Consider the following 23,319-nt stretch of genomic DNA (forward strand, 5'->3'; position numbering starts at 1 on the left):
TTTCATACTGAGCTACCCGGCAAAATTGTTAATTATTAATTTTATTACTAATTGACGATTCCCTGCCCTGCATATCTATATATATATATATATATATATATATATATATATATATATATATATGTATATACATGCTACCGTACATACACGTGCATATACACGCGTGTTTATAACACGTAGGTTTTTACTCCACACTAAACGATTTGCAATGTTTGCTTTTGAAAGTAGTCGTTTTCTGATCGCAGCCCTCCCGTGAAATCCGGCTTTGTGCAGCTCCCGGCGAACAGTTTTTTTGGGAAGTTCTGCAGTAATTCTGGGAGCTGTACTTTTGTGATCCTTTCTAACACATCGCGTAAGAGACCGACGGTCCCTATCTGAAAGTTTTGGTCTTCTTCCGGAGTTTTGTTTCGATGAGGAGGTTTTCCCCTCTTTCTCAAAGGCTGTCATTACTTTCGAGACAATACTTCTTGATACACCAAACATTTCGGCTGTTTTCGTTACGCTAGTGCCTGCCATACAACAATCTGACCTCTTTGAAAGTCCGATAAATCTGTCTATATATATATATATATATATATATATATATATATATATATATATATATAGAGAGAGAGAGAGAGAGAGAGAGAGAGAGAGAGAGAGATAGGTATGTATGTATGTTTGTTTGTATGTATGTATGTATGTATAATAATAAGAAGAAGAAGAAGAATCCATGGATGGAATTTATAAATATTTTAATGCATCACTACGCGTGTTTTCACAAATCACATGTTTCTTAAGATCATAGTCCATATTCCCGGGATGTCTATAGTACAGTCTGTAGCATCCATGTACATAGGGTAGATCATATTCATTCGCTAATTTCTTTGAGTGATATTGCATTAACTTTGGCAGCAGTGGATGTATAATTGAGGGTTGATTATGAATTTCGAACAATGAAAATGTTGATTGGCGTATGTGGGTAGCTCTGTGTGTATTTGGTGGGGAGGGGTAGAAGGTGATGTAAAGATAGAAAGGAATGGTAGTTATAAAGGAGCGGGAGATGTGCGTGGTGATGTTAGGCTTATTTTGATATACGAGTTTGCAGATGTCAGGATGGGTAGTATAGTTCGTTGGCTGACCTTAGTCATCGCAGGCACCCCCCTCAATGAATTCAAATGTATTAGTGTCAAATGTTGGGACATGCCAGCAGATATTTCTTAAACCATTCAGCATATAGTCATAGTCAGTGAGATATCTTGCAACAAGCCTTGTTCGGTGTACAGATTTTGGTAAGTGAAACAATGACAAAACACCGATGTCTGTCGCTCCGAAAGAAAAATAGAGACTTGATGTGAATTGTATCGGTTGTCTATGGTTTGTTTTACACCAGCCGCATTGAGAACATATTCTCTTACTCTTAAAAAAGTCGCAGCCACCCGACGAACTAACAACACACATGCCTTGTGTATATGTGTTCGATTTTGTTTATATACCTCGAGCTGCTTCTAGTTCATATTTGAATCTATCTATCTATCTTTCTAACTATCTATTTATCTATATATATATATATTCGTTTATATTTATATAAAGGGCATTATTACAGAAAATAATAGAAAATAATAACGCCACACAGTGGACTTCTCAAAATAACCACATTTAGTACCTAATGCGAGGAAAAACAACCAACAGAAGACGACCAACATTCTTTTAAATAAACTTAACTGTGTATCGGCCGATTTCGCGATTACTAGAATGAATCTAGATTTCGTTCATCAGCACAGTATTTTCCCAAAAATATATATAAATAAACAGAATTCTCACCTCACCAAAAACGAACACCCTACGTATCCGACAGAGTAAAGGGAATGAAGTTTATCTGTATATATCTTCATCAAAGAAGCGGGAATACTTCCGGATTGCTTCTGGGTACCCATGTGGGGACAGGAATAAAAATTCAACATTGAATATATTCCGTGTATATATTTGATAAATAAATTCAAAAAGGGATAAAACTCTTTTACAAGAATTTTAGGGAAAATTTACAAAAAAAAACAAGAGACGAAAACAGGTAGTATAGAAAACCAGCAGCTATATTAGTATAACGCTCGGGAAGTGAAAAAGTCTTTAACATTTCGAGCCTACGCTCTTCCATAAAAAGGATCACAGAAAGAAACAAGTAGAGAAACAAGGAGAGATAGAAAATGTGTGTAGTGGTTAGAATGTATATTTGTATATAAGTATGTGTCTATAAGTGTATATATATATATGTGTGTATATATATATATATATATATATATATATATATATATATATATATATATATATATATATATATATATATATGTATGTATGTATGTATGTATATACACACACGCACATTTGTGTATAAGTATATACATACATACAATACATACACACACAGAGTCAGACATATGTTAGACCAACATATTGTTGGTAAGGCGAGGAAACAAAATCATGCAGACACAGAACACACACGTAACCAGCAGCCTACCTTCTACTGCCAACACTTCTCTTGTTTTTTGGAGGTTTTTTGAAAAGTTATTCACATTTCCATACTGCTATCGACGATTCCTTCCCTAAGACAAGCGGACAATACATTGAAGAATGCAAACTTTTCGCAATATCAATTGAATCAAACTAAAAGACCGACCTACAGTCTGAAAGATGCATTCATGAATGTCATTCATAACGCCAATATATGATATAAGCCTCTGATAGAATTGAACTATCCGGCTATTTTCCTATTTATTTTTGTTTTCTTTCACATCTGTTTCCTTTCATAACACAAACAATTGAATCTAGAATCTAGAATCTAGAATCCGCCTTCAATGTTCTTCGCAACAAAACCAGTTAATTTTATTGTTTAATGTTTATATTTATTTTATTTTCATTCAGCCAATCGTTATTTTCTAAGATAAATGGTTGATCAAATCTAACATTCTTTCATTTTTGTTTTTGCCATTCTTTCTTGCAGGAATTATATAGTCAGCAATACAACCGTGTGGGCGTGTTTTTTGCATCGGTGTCTAATTTCTCTGAATTCTATATGGAACTCGATGCCAACAACCAAGGAGTAGAATGCCTACGCGTTTTGAACGAAATCATTTTCGACTTTGATGAGGTAATAATAAAGCTTTCTTTGGGTTGACGCCTTGCTAAGTTATCTAAGCTTCATTTAAAGAATATTCTTTTGGAAGGTTTTAAGTGATATTGTTGCCAAGAGCGGAACACAACTGAATCTAAAGAAATAGTTTCAGTTACGTGACATAATTAATACGAAATAATATTTTCTTTTGATTATGCGTAAAGCTATGTTGGTATTAGAGAACGGATTGTAGCCAATTGAAATGACACCAATAATTTAACTCTAGTTATTTTAGATATCGCTGCGGGCTAAATTTACACATTGCGGTTTTTTGTCTGTGAAATCCAATCTTGCAATTGTCTCTTTCATCGCACAATCAACAAAGGAAGACAAGGAAATTTTGCTACTGTAACGGTCATTATTTTATTTTTGCTTGTTATTTATATGTATTTCCATACATATAGATCTGCACAAACATTTATGCAGGCATGTGTAAATGTATGTATATGTGTATGTATATAGAGAGAAATATTGATATAGATACACCTCGTGGTCGACCAGCCTATTGAATGTTGTTACACATCGCTGGTAACAATGCACTTTGCATCGTTTTAGGGTTCGGATGTGCCACCTCGCTGGCCTGATGAGCAGGCCAACATTCACTTGATCGAAGGTAAATCCTTCGCAGAGTCACGCATTTACTGCTGCGCAGACTGCAGCAACGTGAAATGAAGTATTTTGCTCAAGTACACAATGCGCTGCTCATCCAGAAATCGAACCTGCAATCGTCGATCGTGAGTGCAACGTCCTAACCATGGGGCCATGCGTCTTCACAAATATAGATACATAGATATACTTTACTGAGTTTCGGTTATTGATATTATAGTTTATCGCTCTCTCCCTCTCGTATGATAAGAACTCCGCATCCCATCCACAGGGTTCCAGAGTCAGTCTCACAGCGTGGACCCTTGGTCAGATGTCCTAGTATAGCGCTGGGCCGACCAAATCCTTCTGGGTAGACTTGATAGGTGGAAACTGAAAGAATCCGGTCATCAGTGTATGTGTGTGTGTGTGCGTGTGTGACAAGAGTTGTTGGTTTGTTTACGCTCTAACAGTTTCTTAAACCGGAACTTAGCGGTTTGGCAAAAGAGAGCGGTATAACAAGAAGCCAGCTTCAAAACACTAAGACAATGGCCGAACTGCAATGACTGAAAGAAGTAAAATATATATATATATATGTATGTATATATATATATATATATATATATATATATATATATATATATATATATATTTATATATGAATGTATGTATGTATGTATGCATGTATGTATATATATATATATGTGTGTGTGTGTGTGTATGTGTGTGTGTGTGTATGTGTGTGTGTGTGTGTCTCTGTGTGTGCGTGTGTATGTGTGCGTGTGCGTGTGTGTGTGTTTGTATGCATGTATATATATGTATATGTGCATGTGTGTGTATATATATATATATATATATATATATATATATACACACACATATATATATATATATATAAATATATATATATATATATATATATATATATATATATATATATATATATATATATATATATATATATATATATATGTATGTATATATGATAGATACATAGATAGATAGATTATATACATATATATTTTGACCAGATAAGAGAATTGACGAAACAGATGTTTATTCAATTAGTTAACAGCTGTTCTTTTTAATCCGTTTTTGGTTACATCAACGAGGCTACACCATCTGCCTCATATATATATATATATATATATATATATAGCCGCGCCCCAGGCGGAGAGCTTATTGTGAGTTCTGTTTCATTCTTCAAAACCCCTATACTTGTTGTGTGTGTGTGTGTATGTGTGTGTGTGTGTGTGCGGCGTGCATGCGTGCATGCGTGTCTGTGTGCATGTAGAGATTGGTAGATATGAAAGCAAAATAAAGAGAAAAAGGAGGCATATATAGAAAGAAATGCTGATACAGACAGAAGGAGCAAGGGAACAAAAGAAAGGTACACAGAGCAAGAGGGGGGAAACGATGGAGCATGGTAAATTGAAAGGGTAGAAGACAGAAAGGATTGAGGGTAAGAGAGTAAGAATAGTATGTATTGCTCTCTCTTTTTCTTTCTCTCTCTCTCTCTCTCTTGTCTTATCTTCGAAACGTCAGGTTAGAATAGAGACAGCTGATGAAGGAATATTCCAAGTGGCTTTCCGTTTTCCTATGTGTTCGTTCCGTTGTCTGTAGTTTATTGTTCTAACGTCCTGTACCCTGATATCCATATATATACACATGTAGATGTAAGTATGTACATATATGTGTGTATACATGTATATATATATATATATATATATATATATATATATATATATATATATATATATATATATATGTGTGTGTGTGTGTGTGTATGTATGTATGTATGTATGTATTTCACATATCACGCTTTTACTGCGTCGCTGCAGGGAGCAGCACCCATCAGCCTTTAGGGATCTCCGAGATTGAGATTGGAAGGAGGAAAGGAGGTTATTCTTAAGCCGGAGACACGTTCTGATCTGAAGGTTTTCTTCAGAGTGAACACTATTTCTCCTTCGACGTGGTTTTAAATCCAAGTGATGGTTTTATTTCACTGCACATGAATAAATACGCTTCCATATATATCCATGCACGTTTGCATGCATGTATATATATATATATATATATATATATATATAGAGAGAGAGAGAGAGAGAGAGAGAGTTCAAAAAAGAAAAACGACAAAAACACAACAACGCGAGGACGTGATATATATATATTATACACACATGTATATATGCATGTTTGTGTGTGTGTGTGTGTGTGTGTGTGTGTGTGTGTGTGTGTGTGTGTGTGTGTGTGTGCATCCATTCATACACTTATATGCATACACATAATCACTCATGAATTTAAACATCGACTTGGAGAGACTGGAAGCACGCTTAGATACATCCATACACGCATGCATTCACTAATACATATACACGCACACATACGTACATGCAAAAGGATGAAAGGTCCTTCCCGAGCCATCGGCTCATAAGACCGGTTTTCCGAAATCTGTAGCGTAAATACTACACTCGTTGGACTGGACCCTGGTCTGTCGCAGAAATATTCATTTTTGCCAGCTGAATGGACTGGAGCAACATGAAATGGAAGTATTGTGCTCCAGGAATCGAAACTATAATCTTATGATCATGAGTGCAACACCCTAACCACTAAGCCATGCGACTCCACATGTGCACGCGTACATACAAATAGACCTACACATAGATTCACAAACATATGTATATATTGCCCTCCCATGTATATTTACGTAACCTGCACATACATATTCACACATATACACTTATACATACGTACATAACCGCACACATACACACATTCATTAACTTCCATACACTTATACATATATATATTTCCACATATATGTAAACTTAGATACATATTGTTCCATTCATACATAAATACATACACGCATACATACATACACAGATACACATACACACATATATATATATACGTATGTATATATGCATATGCATATATATATATATGTGTGTGTGTGTGTGTTTGTGTGTGTCAATTTATATACACATCTTCATACACATCCATAAACTTAAATGCGTACTTGTAATTAAATACGTCCATACACAAATGTCTAGATACACACGCGCAAATTACACGCAACATACATACACACAGAAAAAGTACATACCCACTCACACACGTACACACACGCCCGCACACACACACACACACACATATACACACACACATACATGCACGCACACACCAAGATACATAATCTATTCTATAACAGAAGAGATTATGCAACACAAGTTGGTTTTTTCTTTTCCTTCTATTTTCTTTCAATGCTGAAACAGAACAGAAATCTGTTAATGTTTCTTAATGTCTTCTAATTAATTCTAGGAATCAACTGGAATTTCATAACATTTATTTTATTTTGAATTATTTGCATCTTTAATTCTTTTTTCTTCTTTATGTCTTTACAATAGTAATATCCTTCATTTTCTATTCTAAAACTGCTGCGAAAATTCATACGATTATTTTTGCGTTTTCTTTTTTACATTTTTTAGGGTAGGGTGACGTTATGTTTAACTGGAAAACCTTTTACAATGTGACAGCTATAATTAATGTGTGTCCAGAACAATTTCTCACTAATCATTAATATTTTCATGGTGTATTTTCATGTAAAGCAAACGCGAAAATTTAGCTGGCTGTTTAATTGTTCGATGTACACAATAGTTTCACTAACATTTGTGAAGAAGAGAACTACATCGGCTTAAATAGTGGTACTATAATAAAAGATTGCAAGACCCAGACAATAAATATATATTAATCGGCTAATGCTTTTCTTCCCTTCCTCAAAGTTTGTGACACAAAACCTCTTTATCGTTGCATAGTAAATGTAGAGCAATGGACAGGCAGAGATACCGTTAATAAATGTATAAATTTATAGACTCGTGTCTCTTATGCCATTGTGTTTCAGACAGAGGAACCTTCCTCTCGTAACAGATAAGAGACATTGCGGAAATATATATTTGTAAATTACTGTCTCTATTCTGCGACGTTTCTGATAAGAGCTTCATCGTGGCAAACAGAAGTAACAGAGTATGAGATAAACTCCATCACTATGCATATATATATTCCATCGGTCTCTTTCTACTTCCGGTCACTTCAACAATGTAACTACTCACGAGCTATTGGCGATTTCTTTTCTTTCTTTGGGTTTTCCCCTTTCTCCTTCCGACGAAGAGTTATGCTTGAAACGTCAAAAACATTTATTGGTGCTATTGTTAATTTTATTGTTCGTTTATTTAAATTGACTATGTGTGTGTGTGTGTGTGTGTGTGTGTGTGTGTGTGTGTGTGTGTGTGTGTGTGTGTGTGTGTGTGCGTGCGCGTGTTTGCACGATTATACATTTGTATAATTTTATTTTAGAACGGTAAAACTCGAAGCTGATGAAGCTATAAATAATACCGTGTAAAATATTGGATTAAAAACATTTTGGATAGAAAATATCGAAAGTTGCCTGTGGGACTCGAATCCACATTTCTTGAAAGCATGACAGACGTTCTACCATCGGACCAAAGCAAACCTTCGGGTTTCTGTATTCAAGAAAACAACGCATCGTTCAGTCCAGGAATGGAAACTACAATGTTACGAACATGAGCGCAACAGCCTAATCACTAAGCTACTCATATCCACAATATATATTTTATCTTTTACTTTTTACTTGTTTCATTCATTAGATTGCAGCCATGGTGGAGTACCGCCTTGAAGAATTTTTGTCGAATACATAGACCTTAGTATTTCTTTTTTCCAAGCCTAGTACTTATTCTATCGCTATCTTTAACCGAACCTCTAAGTCACGGTGACGTAAACACACCAGCGCTGATCGTCAAGCCGTAGTGGGGTGGGGCAAATACAAGCACAAAGACACACACACTCACACATATAAATATGTGTATATGTATGTGTATACGTATGTATGTGTATGTATGTTTGGGTGTATGTGTATATGGAGGGACAGAAAGAGAAGGAGAGAGAGAGAGTTGGAGACTACTATCTGCTCTCTGTGAACATTTTCGAGACAAAGCCTTCATCAACGGGATATAAAATACGCATTGTAAAAGAAAGAGGCGACAATAAATACCTGTTTATAGACTTATGTCGCTGATCTCCGTTCATTCTGTTAAGATATTGTTTAAAGATTTATTCCCACCGCACACAAACATATCTCACTCCTTCCTCGCTTTCTCCTTCAGATACACACACAAAACACACATACATGCACGCGAGAACACACGTACACACTGATACATGCAGATATACATACAATCATGCCTGTAAATACTAAGAATATAATTAATGCTTACACGTACAAGCACAAACAGACGCATAAGAATACGCACGCATAACCACATCCGTAAATACACATAGACCGACGCGCAGAGACGCAAACACACACACTCATACGCATACACACACATGCGCACGCATGCACAGTTACAAACAGCACATATAAACACACACACTAATATACAAAGCGACGTAAAACATTTCAGAGTCTCCTAAACAAGCATAGAAACACTCAAAGAAAGAGAGAGAGAGAGAGAGAGAAAGAGAGAGAGAGAGAGAGAGAGAGAGAGAGAGAGAGAGAGAGAGAGAGAGAGAGAGAGAGAGACGGGGAGGGAGAATGATAAACACTTGTCTTGTCGAATTCTTGTGATTATAATTCTTCAAATGCGATTGTTTGACAATTTCAACTGTAAGTGGTTCTGGCAACGCAGCAATTCTTGTAAATCTCATAAACCAACGATTATTTCTGTGACTTCTAAACGGATTAGATTAGAGAATTCTTTCTTCTCTACTTTCAAGTGCAGTTAAGGAAATGCGTTCCACTGGAAACTGGCTGCTTCGTTGATAATCTCTGCATAGCCAGAGATGAACATGCTCTCACCACCGCCAAGTTATACTACTTACCGCCAACACCAACAACGCCAAGAACAACATTTCCGGTCGCATCACCACCAGCAGCACCATCGTCATGTGTTGATTTATTTTCTTTCTTAACCCGGTATCTCCCTTATCGCTGTTAAAGGAGGCAACCGGATGTGATTGGAGAGAGATATCGTTAGCAAAGTCAAGCATTCGAGCAGACACTACTTTGTTAACACAGAATGCAGTTCATGTTGTTAGTGGTGGTATTGCCGCTGATGTTGTTGCACTTGTTGTTGTTGTTCTAGAGCTCCGAGTAAGTTTTGATTGAACAGACCTATATGATATGGTATTTGTTACACCCAGTAGCTAGAAATTTACCATTACCTCTTTAAACAGATACACACACACACACACACACACACACACACACACACACACACACACACACATATATATATATATATATATATATATATGTATGTATATATGTATATATATATATATATATATATATATATATATATATATATATATATATATATATATATATATATATATATATATATATATACATATACAAATATACATGCATATATGTATGTATATATGAATGTGAGTATGTATGTATGCTAGCATCGATGTATGTATGCTAGCATCGATGTATGTACATCTCACTCTCTCTCTCTCCCTCTATATATATATATATATATATATATATATATACTTTATTTAAAAGCAGTAGAAATATAACAAAAAACTGTTACTCTGAGTTTCACGTTCCCGTTCATCGGACAGTTTTGTTAGAAATGGAGAAAGAATAACAATAAATGTACTATGTACTTATGTACGTACATACCTATGATTGTGGGGAGGCAAGTGGTTTGGCGGGAAAAGTCCTGCACTCATGATCGTAATATACTGGTTTTGATTCCTAGACCAGTATGCGATGTGTCCTTCAATAAAACTCTTTTCACGTACGTTGCACCAGGCCACTCAGCTGGCAAAAACTAGTGATCCAGAGACGGATCAAATCATCTCAAAGGGATGTTACCATCCAAATTCCCCTGTTATATCCAGTGGTTTACTGAAAAACCATAGATGTTAGTTTCACATACATGGATATGTGTGTACAAATGTTCGTGTACGAGAAAAAGATTATGGAGAAATTAATATATAGACATCAATTTATTTGAACAATTTCCATTCAGTATAACATAAATTGTTTCTCATACAAGAATATTAATATATACATACATACATATATATATATATATATATATATATATATATATATATATATACATTTCTTCCACTCTTTTCATCATGTGCAACCGTTAATCTCGACACCATTTCTTCTCTCTCCCCTCTCTTTCTCCATTATTTTTTTTCCCTCTCATCACTTTCTATCGAAGAGTATAGACTCGAAACGTCACAGACTTTCCCATTATTCCCGAACTTCAAACTAACTTACTTCCTTGTTGTTTCCTTGCTTGTTTTTGTCTTTTGTTTTCTGTATAATTTGAACCACACACAGGGAAAAAGTGAAAGATCAGCTGAGAGTGAGGGTTATATATATATACATATATATATATATATATATATATATATATATATATATATATATATATATATATATATATATATATATATATATATATATATATATATATATATATATGTATACATATGTATATATATATATATATATATATATATATATATATATATATATATATATATATATATATATATATATATATATATATATATATATATATATATATATATATATATAAGAATTTAAGGATTGGGGAAAACGCATGTTATAATTGCAATTATAACATGCGTTTTCTCCAATCCTTAAATTCTTAAATATACTCAAAATTTCAAGGAGTTCCTGCCTTAAAAACAGGAGCTAACCACAGTTATTTTGTGTTCTTTGCTACATTGGTTTCTATTAACCCATTTATTCTATCAGAAGAATTTTTATTCATTAAGATAGAAGAAATACACATAATTATATATATATATATATATATATATGTATATATATATTGCGCTGTGTGTGCTTAACATGTATAGGTGTATGTTATATAATGAATATACATTATCCGATTCGGCACTCTATAGGAAATATAGAATAGATACAAATAAATATATTAATATCAATAAAGATAGAGGTTTTGCCGTATAAATTCGTTGATAACCAGAGGAACCAAACTGCGAAATTATAAGGAACTGTTATTCCTTATGATACGAAAATATTTATATACAGAAATAAGAAGGTAATATCGAAAGATAGATATAGGGCTTTCCTTTCAACTACGCCGCTGGCACTCTATAGGGAACATGGAATAAATGACTGTTTCAGCTAAACAGAAACGAATGTATAGCCTTATCTGAAGCCAAACCCAGACACACACACGGGAGCATAAAATGTGTGGTGGGAGGAGAACACTTGAGAACGTAGCTTAGATTCTGCATTATCCTGAAAGATATTTTGCATTTTGCATTAATGCAGACATGTACGTAATATATTTACTATTAAATATAATAATAAAAATTATTTACATGTTTAAGTTACGAAACAATTTGTCATGATATTTAAAATTTCTTATTGTTAAATTAAATTTCATCAAATCATTTCTCTATCATTTATAACTTTATACACTCCTTATCGTTTTCTCTTGTATTGTACTATCTGTTTTGCAGAATGCTACATTAAGGAGCTTTTTTTACGAGTACTACTGAATTACATGAATACATTCACACGTACATGTGAGTTTGTCTGTGTGTGTGGGGGGGGGTCTGTGTGTGTATGTACATTTGTGTTTTCCTTTCACCACCGCTTGACAGTCAGTGTTGGTTTCTTTTTCTACGTCCCCGTCACCTAGCGTTTCAGCTTCAGAGACCGATAGAAGAAATACAAGGCTTCAAGTCCGTGCACCGTAGTCCAATGACTGCAACAAGCAAAAGATAAAAGATGCAAATTCAGCTAGCTATTCCATATTCCACCATCTCTCACGTCTTTTTATTCGTGTTATGCTTTTATTACTTTATGAACTGTAACACTGCTTTTAAATATTACTTTACAGCTCCTTACTGAATCCCGGTTTTGTGCCATCGATAAAATCAAAACGATCGGGAGTATTTATATGGGTGCCGTTGGTCTAATGCCTACATTAATGATTGAGGTAAGCATATATGATTAAACATGTTCTCCTTTATTTGTGTGTGTGTGTGTGTGTGTGTGTGTGTGTGTGTGTGTGTGTGTGTCTTCGCGTTTGTCTTTGTGTTCTCTGCCACCGCTCTACAAATGGTGTTGGCTTGAATACGTCACTGTAACTTAGCGGTTCAGCTTAAAAGCCCGAGAAGGCAAATACCAATCTTTTAAAAAATTAAGTACTGTGGCTGATTGTTTGGATAAACCCTTTAAGGCGGTACTCCAGTATGGCCGCATTCAAAGACTGAAACAAGGAAAAAATAAGAGATAAAAGTTGTGTGTGTCTGTGTTGTGTGAGCACGTGTGTGTGTTCGGTGTATGTGGGCGTGTGTGTTTTCGCGGTGTGTGTGTATATATAATCGATGTGTGTAAGTGTGTGTGTTCGGTGTGTGTGTGTGTTCAGTGTATGTGTGTGTATGTGTGTGTGTTCGAGGTGCGTGTGCGTGTGTGCATGTGCATGTGCAGTGCTTATATATGCATAATTATGTATGTTTACGTGTGAGCATATACAAATTAACAAAGTAAAATTTCTACAATTTATTGATATTCATATGAGAGTGTGTCCAAAGTGTATATGTTTGTGTTATGTGTGCGTATGTATGAAAAGGTAAAAGAGAAAAGGTAAGAGAGGTGGTGTAAGGAGACTCATGTAATGTTTAACATGTAATTCTATCATTTTTCTTAACAAACTTGTGGATTTCTTGTAATCATCGACTTAAAGAAAATAAATTAGTTTGTGAAATTAATTGAAAGCTTTAAATAAAGATTGTAATCCTATTTCTCCCCCTTTCCGTCTCTCTCTCCCCCTTCTTTCTTTCTCATCCCTTCTTTATCTCTCTCTCTCTCTCTCTCTCTCTCTCTCTCTCTCTCTTCCTCCCTCTCACTCTCTCTCTCTCTCTCAATCTCTTCTTTTCTTTGACTTGGACATTTCCAAACTAATGGTTGGAAGTGCATTCCGGATTAAACATTCAAACCCCAGGAGTAAAACAAAGAAAATTTGAATTGGATGTCTACAAGGAATGTTCGTTACGCAAATACACAAACGTAATTAAAATAACGGCAGTAGTTCTATAATCTTTCAGATTAGTGAATGATAATTCTTGAAAATATCATAATACGATCTGAATGTATGATATCTAAATAGATTTGTTGATTAATTTTCTGTTAACATGTGATAAAATTGCTGTATTCCTCAAGATAGTCATGTAACAGCGATGTTGTTGATCATAATGATAATTGACTTGATGTCCTTTTTAAAGCGATGATGATGTGGATGAGTAAGATGATGATGATGATAATGATGATGATGATGATAAGGAAGAGGAGGAACAGAAATGATAATGCTAAAGCTATCTTCCAGTATTTCCAGTATTATAATAATAATAATAATAATAATAATAATGGTTCCAAATTTTGCCACAAGGGCAGCAATTTTGGGGGAGGAGATGAGTCGATTACATCGACCCCAGTGTTCAACTGGTACTTATTTTATCGTCCCTGAAAGGATGAAATTTCAAAGTCGTCCTCGGTGTAATTTGAACTCCGAAAGTAGGGAGCGGCGAAATACCACTAAGCATTTCGTCCAGCGTGCGAACGATTCTGCCAGCTCACTGCCTTAATAATAATAATAATAATAATAATAATAATAATAATAATAATAATAATAATAATAATAATAATAATAATAATAATAATAATAATAACAATAACAACAACAAGAGCAACAACAACAACAACAACAATAATATTAACAATAAACGCCCTGATGCAATACGTGGCAATATATGGTTTCTAATCTTAACTCATTGGAAGTATTAACGTGTACATATTTTGTCTTGGTGCAAATGATGGGTTACAACAAATATTCTGTTCGATCCCGCAGATTTGCTTGTCAGTTGCTTCACCTTAACCAGTCAGTGAGCATGTCCCTTAGTAGCTGACGATATGAGCATCTCTGATCACGAGTAGGAGTAGTGGGTGAGCATCATAGACATGTGTTGCGAATGATTCTTTGGAGTTTGAATAATTCACACCTGAAAACATGAGTGTTTCGTTCATCGTCTTTAAACAACCCTTATTAGGGACCTTCTTAGCAGCGTGGGCTACTCGACCTGAGTAGAATTCTCACTGGGCCTCTTGTGGAAGGTCATACGCTGTATAAACTCGTGGGGAAAATGCTCGAAGTTTTATAGTGTAGTAATATATCCAGTCTTATAATAAATTCCGTTCTGTATTTACGTATTACGTGTCTCTGAGAAAAGAAATAACTAATTGTATGAGAGTTTTGTCTCTTGGTTAGTATTACCGTTAATACTGAATCATATTTGTGTCTTTTTTTCCGATTCATATTTCAATATGGAGTTTGTTACAGTGTGCGAATATCTACATTTGACATTAAGCATAGTTCTCTTTATTTTATTATTTCACCATTCCCTATACATTTAAATTAGGAAACCACATTTGTCAAAATTAGTAACAGCAAGGGTATGCTAGCATTCTTCTGTGTTTGCACCTTAAATTATTTGATGTTAATTAACTTTTTGTTTCTATAACCTACCCAGGATACAGACGCTTCTGTTACACACTACTTATCCATTTTGATCGAATTTATAATGGGTATGAAAGAAAAACTGAAGAACATCAACGAAAATTCTTACAATAATTTCATGCTGAAGATCGGTAAGTTGTTAATTACGTAGGAATATTTAGATTGTTAAATAATATATATTAGCGACCGAGGCAGTATTTATACCAGGGGTTTAGTATTTATCCCTACTTTAAACGTGTTCCGTTAGACCAAACTATATTGGCATCTACTGTAGTTTAGTCTGTTCTCACAGATATCCACGTTTAAAATGGAGATAAATATTTAGATTGTGTTCGAGAAAATAGAAAGCGAAAATCTAGAGAAAAAAGTTATCCCAAACCGAAGGCAGGTAAGACATATAAAGAGGCACCAACTTTTCCACGATATTGCATGAAGTGTATAGTTCTTTAAATAACCAACGAACAAATAATGAAACAACTTAAAGAATGAACCCATTTGGTACCCTTTTCTTTAGCATGACTGGGAGATATTGGGTGGGACCTGATCTAAACAAAGTGATGTCTTCTCTTTCGTTTACATATATTTTTCTATATATTTTCATCAATAGTTATTTGTATTTTTATCTAAACTTTTAATATACCTTAATATATTTTGTAACATTCTTCTCTTTCTCAGCCTGATTTTATACAACTTTCTGAGTACCATAGCACTCTCCCCGACCTCGATCTCTTTGTAACACATTATTACAATATGCAAATGAGTAATCATGACAAATAAGGCGATAACATTTTATTAAAACATACTTCATGCTATTAGGATGGTTGTTCGTTCGATAGATGTTCTGTTATATTTGCTCATACTGTTATAATTATTTTTTTTTTTAATATTAGGAGTCAATGTGGGCCCTGTTGTAGCGGGTGTAATCGGCGCCAGAAAACCCCAGTATGATATTTGGGGTAACACTGTAAATGTTGCCAGCCGAATGGAAAGTACCGGCCGTCCAGACCATATTCAGGTAAGTTGATTGGTTCTATCTTAACCTTGTAATTTCTAATACATCGTCTAAATATTCCATTAAATGCCCTCGCTATCACTGACAATAAATTGAAGAGGTCGCTAAAAGTTTACTAAATTTAATTCCAAGAACAGAGATCTTTCGCAGGCATATTTCTTGATAATTTGGGAACAAATTATTATACGAGTAGATGACTTCAATGTGTGTGTTTCTACATTGTTCCCACGGAATAACCAAGACTATTGCAAACCATTTTCAATTGTTATTAGCACAGTCTTTGCTACAATCGCTATCTCAAAGTTGCATTATTCTAAATAAATTATTTTGCAACACATTCGTCTTTTCATATTCCAAATCCAATTGACATCAGTTATAATTTGCAGTTTTAATGTAAACAGCAAAAACAGTCGATATTGCCGTTTCTTCTGAAGGGATGAAATACTAAGAAATAGTTGAACACTCATTTCGCGATCTGTCGATACTAATTTCTCTTGTGATGCCGCGAATATGGAGTTTCTTGTCAATTTCCGACAAACGTTCACTCTGTTAAAGAAAGCTGACAGAGATTGTCGTGGGTACTTTCTTCATTTTGGAATGGAGTCACATAACTACAGCTTACTATGAATATGAAGCTAGAGAACCGAAAATATCTTAAGTGGGCTGGTTTCTTGCTTCGTTTTCGCGAAATTAGTGAACAACGGTAACAAGGAAAGATTCTGGTCGCAATATTGACTTTCCAAATGGTGTTGAAGTTATATTTAATGAACAAGAAATGATGAACGATGAAAATCGGACAAAGCACGAAACGATGAAAACTTCACATACTAGTCTTTGTAGTAAAAGGTTCAGATTCACAAACTGAACTCCTGTACAAACTTCCCTGTGGATAAAGTCATGCTGTCGCATCCAATCACCACTTTTCTTGGATTCCAGATTTCGTTGAACAACACTAATCTATCTAATAATATTGATGATTTCTCTAAATATGGAAATTACTAATATATTTAATGGAGAAAAAGTTACGTTTAAAAAATTTAATTTCTGCGTCAATAAAGATCTCTAAAACTATCCAAAAGCGTCCTTAAAATACTATAACTTTGATGGAATGTCCCGTTTCGCATGCTTTTGCCTTGTATAAACGAGTGTGTTGCCTCTGTTTCAATTTTCAACAAAGCAAATATTTGAATAACCTATTTCCATAAACGCATCGGTGTTATAATAAAAACCATGTCATTGTGTCAGAAGTTAAACTCCGATTTTCTCTCTTCGTTCAACGATTCACTCTTACCAAGATGTTATTTTGAGCTCGAGTAGCTTTCGCAGACAGTAAAAAAAAAGTCTTAATATCATTCCTTGAGTTATATAACAGAACCACACACGGATTTTTGTCATTCGTGATTCCATGTTGAGTAAAATTTCATCTGCTTTATTGTCCTGTAGAAAGTCCTATGTTGCTCAGTTAAAAGCTAAACCAGATGCAGCAGCATTCTGACCATGTCTAAAAACAAAAAAAAAAAAACTTCAAAGTCTCTCTCAGCTTTCCTTTGTAAAAGTACATTTCATATACTTTATAGACCTACTAAAAAATGTTTGTATTTCTGTTTGAATCATTTATATACAATTACAATAGTTTCAAACGTTCACACAAGGCCAGCAAGTTAGTGGGAGGAGGTAAGTCGATTATATCGACCCCAGTGCTCAACTGGTACTTATTTTAGCAACAGTTAAAAGATGAAAGGCAAAATCGACCACGGTGGAATTTAAACTTCGACCGTAAAGACGGACAAAATACTGCTAAGCCTTTTGTCCGGCGTGCCAACGATTCTACCAATCCACCGCCTTATGTATGATTATAATAAGATGCACACCTAAATAATGGGTGTGCATGTGCGTTCGTGCTTTTCGAATGAACTATAATTCTTTACTCTCTCACTTATTTTCTCTCATTTTATTTCCTCTTTTACAGGTCACAGAAGAAGTATACATGGCCCTTAAAGATGTTTATGACTTCAAATGTCGCGGTCGGATAACAGTCAAAGGTAAAGGTGACATGGTTACCTATTTCGTGATGGGACTTAAAGGATCTGCTTCGAAGTATAGTCCCTGCAGCACTGCAGAAAGCTTATCCAAATCTAGATCCCCGTCAAGAGATTTCAAGGAGAACGCGCCACTTGTACCACAAAGTCTCAGTGTTAGCAAAGACCTCGACCGACAAGGATCTCAAAAATCACAAGGAAAATCTCAATCTATTTACGGTTCAATTAATATTGAGCGAAAACCAAGCTTAGATTCTCTAAGGGGTCCGAACAGTACTCCTACTAGCAGCCTGAATAAGAAAAGAAAAAATAGCACTGAAAGTCCAAGAGATTCGTCCGTTCGTAATCCATTGCGGAAACTGAGTAGCTCGTCTTTGACGAGTTGTATAACCGCTGATGTGTCTTACGGTTGCGTCGATTCCCCTGAACTACCAACAGTGCATTATATGAACGTTAAGATGCAGAACAACGGCAATGCAAAGATAGACAATGTTCATAGTCCAACAATTCAAAACGAAATGTTTGACCAACTTAAATCTAACACAGAACCAGAACCAGTCGAACGACCAGTGCAGTATCGAAGCTGTCCGCGACAAAATTTGTCTCCTGAAAGTGCAAAGAGCAGCACCAGTAAATCAGCCCCGCCACATTCAAGAGACAAAGTGTCAAAGATACCCTCTCCCTCCAGATCCTCTAATATGCCACAAGCAACATCATTGCCTGTTGTAACAGGATCGTCAGCCATTCGGAAATGTCTTCGTACGTCGACATCACCAACGCAGGCGGAAGACTATTACGAAACAGGACCAATATTAGAAGAAATACCAGAAAGCGAAATTTTGGCAATGAATTGTATGTTAAAGGAACTGGGGGAGGTCGTAGATGAGACACAGAATGGTAGAGACAATAAAAGAAAGCAATTTCAACGTTCATTAGCGAACAATAATAAACAATCTGGCGGTCACCTCCAAAGTCCTCAAAGTCCTGAATATGACAAAAATACGAGGAAACAACAGATCCCATCTGGCGCCAAATCCCCTCCAGCAAGACTGGATAAAAACACAGTGACTCCGCAGCCGATGTCATTGGATTCCATACCGTTGATACAAAAACCGAAACCACTGATATGTGATAGTCGTCGAACATCCTCAACAAGATCCAAATTAGCACCTTCCAATTTACCTAAAGCTTCGTCCATTCTTGCAAGTATTGACGGTAAAAATATGTCTATATTACCTGCTGCAGTTGGAAAAGTAGATGACGAAGAAAACCAAAAGATTAGCCTAATGCGTACCCCGTCAGAGAAGACACGGGAGAAACCAGAATCCAATGGTCCTTCAGATAAAAGAAGAAGAAAGTCTGATGGTACCATTCCGAGTTTGAACACTGCTGATAGCAATGTAAAAAAGATTCCGTCTGTAGGAGTTTGTAACCCAGTGGTTGTTCAGTCCCAGACAGAACCATGTTTTCTAAATACATCTTCTGAGGATGAATTAGAATCTGTCTCTTCCAACCAGTCATCAGTTGTACAACTGAAGCCAATAGAACTGAAAGTCAAATCTGGTATTAGACAACCATTTACACGACAGGTTTCATGCCCTGAAACGCCCCCTACGTCTGTCAGGAATGCAAGGGTAGATAACTCCGTCTGTCATTCTAAATCAAGTGATACACTCAGCAGCTGCCCTTATTCTTCACCATCGACACCAAAGTTCCCTATCCGCTTACACAGTGACAATACTCAACTGAATCGCTTGCTGCACGACCTCGAACGAGGTGTTGATGATGATGATGACGTTGATGATGACGATGAATTACATCACACTGAACATCCCGTCAAAAAAGAACCGGTTCCATCTGAAGATTTAAAGCAACGTAAGTTAAGGGCTCCTTCGGGAATACCGAAGCTTTGTGTTACTCCGTCTGTTGCAAAAGTCACTTCTCCATTGAAGCCAGCCACTGCTGTTGTGGCCCCAATAGGACAGAAATCCTCTTACAACAGGAGCAACATATCTAGTAAACCTCCCGTAGGAGTAACTAACATGAGAATGCCGGGACCGGCAAATGAGCGGAACAAGGCTTGTGTAAACGGTAGGAGCGGAAACTTTGGTGCAAAGCCGAGAGTACTGCTAGAACCAGTAAAACATTCGCGGTTGCCAACTGCTGTGGTCAGTAATACAAAGAAGAAACGTCGGGAGAACTCTGTGGAAGAAAGCGATGAGGAACGAGTGGGTGTTTCTGTTAATCCTCAGAAGACCAAAACATCTTTCGCATGGCAACCCAGGCACCGTTCACCTCCCACAGTGAGCTCAAACGCTAAACAACGCCCTTCTGGTGGAACTGATACAGCTGGAGCAGGTGCTAGCGGTTCTGCTAATGGTGCTGGTGGTGGAGGGGCAATTTCTCGTGTCGGTGCTGAAACAAGAACCGGTGTCACTAACAATAACAACAATAACAACAATAATATCAATCATTGCAGCAATACCAACAATACCAACAACAACAATAGCCTCCAGCAACGGATCGCGGTGAACCCGTTTCAAGTGAAACGAAGGCCAATATTCAGTATGCCTCCACGATATTGCCGTAGCTTAGATTACATCCCCAGTGACAAGGAAGATCACGTGTCGTCTAATGCTTCCTCTGCAACCGGAAGTCCTCATATAAAACACACGTATTTAATACCATATTTCGGTGGTGGTCGCAAACCCATGGCCATCGACAATATCAGTATATCGTCGTTTGCAAGCAGCAGTGAGATGTCGAAAAGTGACCCAACTCTCAATTTCGACTCCGCTTCAACAGCCTATGAGTCTGAATACGACAACTACCGACCCGGTCTGGTCAGCGATGAGGAGTTCTTTGTCTCTGATGCCATGAGTGATGTAGATTTATTCGATGACATCAACATAGAGAACGTAACAGTCAGTGACAGCTACAGCCTTAACATACCACTTCCGCTTCCGACTCACAAAAAGATAACTAACGTTTGAATCACCATCATTTTTTAAAAAAAATTATTATTTCTGATTTTCTGGCGGGGTGGGGTGATTGGGATAAGGATAGGGTTGGGAGATTCCTTTCTTACAAAAAAAAAGCACTTTGTTTCTCCCTTTAAATACGCTTTGCTTTTCTATGGTTTTGTTTGTTTTAATAATAAGAAGTGGAGGAGAATAAATAAGTGATGAATGGATACAAGGGATCTAATACCCGTGACCAAAATTGACAGATGAACGAGGCTTTGATTATAAAAACAAATGTGACGAGAACATGAGAACGTTTTCTCCATATTTTGACTGGAGCAAGATGGACAACAAAGATTCGTCTGTTCTCACGCATCAAAGTCGGTGACCGAGAGCTATGATAATTAAAGACTACTAGAAAAAGACAAGATTAGTAACAGTTACAGACATGTGATTTCTAGATAACGATAGAGAGACAGAATAGTTTTAAGATCTCAGGTAAAGATTGTTGAGAGGCCATAAAATATAAGCAATGTAAAAAATAAGGAAGCACAAGTATTTTACAGGTATTAGAGATATATTAATGATACAGTAGACATGCGTATGTTATCCCACAGACATGGAAATAATATAAATTTTTACATGCAGGCAATAAATATTTATTCACGGAAATATAACCGATGTTAGAGCCAAGAAGAAGTACCTATAATGTCCCAAATGGTCACAATGTAAGTAATTTTCTAGTAGCCGAGTTTGCTAAATCGTCTACTCAATAGATGGAGCAAATAAGTTCGGCGTTTGAGAGGAAGAAAGATACTGGACGAGGGGTTAAAAGAGGTTGCCAGAAGGAAATGGTGAATTGAAAGAGACGGGGCTGTAGAGAGTTATAGAGGGGAAATGGATTAGAGTGGAGATGAGGGGATGGTGAAAGATTTTTGAGTAATTTATAAAAAGAATAGCTTGAAGATATTTCGCTTTAATCTTTGCTAATAAGTTGAAGAATTCCTTAACTATTTATAAACCAACTTTACATTCGTTTAAAGAATTCAAAAAGATTTGCGTACTGCCTGCAGGAATTGAGAAAATGAAATCTATTAAAAACAGAGAAGAAATATTAGTTCATATTACCAGAATTACACACAGATTCATATAAATATGGTCATGCGTATATGTACATACATACAAATAGGCACAGATACACACATATGTATCCACTTATAAGCATACACACACGTATATATATATATATATATTTACATGCGTATACACACACACACATGTATATATTTATATAATATATATATATATATATATATATATATATATATATATATATATATATATATATATATGCGTACGTACACATTTATATACACATTTATATTCATATGCACAAGCACATAAAGATACACAAACATACTAATATGTTGGCGATATATAGGTAGATAAACAGTAGGATCTACCTATTTCACTCTCTCCCTCACTATCCTGTCTCTATCTATCTCTTTCTTTCTGCATATATCAAATACGTACACACACATACACACATACGCAGACACCTATATATATATACATACAGGTTTATTGGGCATATCTTCACTGCCGCAGCTTAGCCAATATTTCGAACTAAGGGTTGTTTTTAGCCATCGTCAGAGTATATCTACCTCTATGACTATGATATTTAGAAGAAACTGTTTTAAATCGATAAAGAGTATAGTTCTAGTTTTATTACAATTATACAAGAAAAATATGTTGAATAATACAGTAGATAAAGCTCATAAAATATCTTTTAAGAATATAGGGAAAAGAAGGCTTGTGCTAAAACGACTTCTGATGTCACAATCGGCTTTATTGGTTTTATCCTGAAATACATTGCAATAAAGATATTTCACCATTTGAAGATATGAAATGGCATAGTGATTACGTTATCGAATTATCGATCAGT

General features: G+C 35.6%; 1 protein-coding gene across 1 annotated transcript in view; it reads left to right on the forward strand.

Moving 5' to 3' along the window:
• The window catches only part of LOC106868905 (uncharacterized), a 666,050-nt gene extending 643,575 nt beyond the window's left edge, over positions 1-22,475 (forward strand). Inside the window, exons 17-21 of the mRNA XM_052974592.2 lie at positions 2,978-3,124; positions 12,685-12,783; positions 15,374-15,491; positions 16,251-16,375; positions 18,342-22,475. Coding sequence (XP_052830552.1) covers positions 2,978-3,124; positions 12,685-12,783; positions 15,374-15,491; positions 16,251-16,375; positions 18,342-21,404 — 3,552 coding nt within the window. The 3' untranslated portion in view covers positions 21,405-22,475. The remainder of the gene's footprint in view (positions 1-2,977; positions 3,125-12,684; positions 12,784-15,373; positions 15,492-16,250; positions 16,376-18,341) is intronic.
• Positions 22,476-23,319: the final 844 nt, after the last annotated feature.

This window comes from Octopus bimaculoides, chromosome 18 (genome assembly GCF_046866305.1).
Source record: "Octopus bimaculoides isolate indiv1 chromosome 18, ASM4686630v1, whole genome shotgun sequence".
Classification (NCBI taxonomy): Eukaryota; Metazoa; Mollusca; class Cephalopoda; order Octopoda; family Octopodidae; genus Octopus; species Octopus bimaculoides.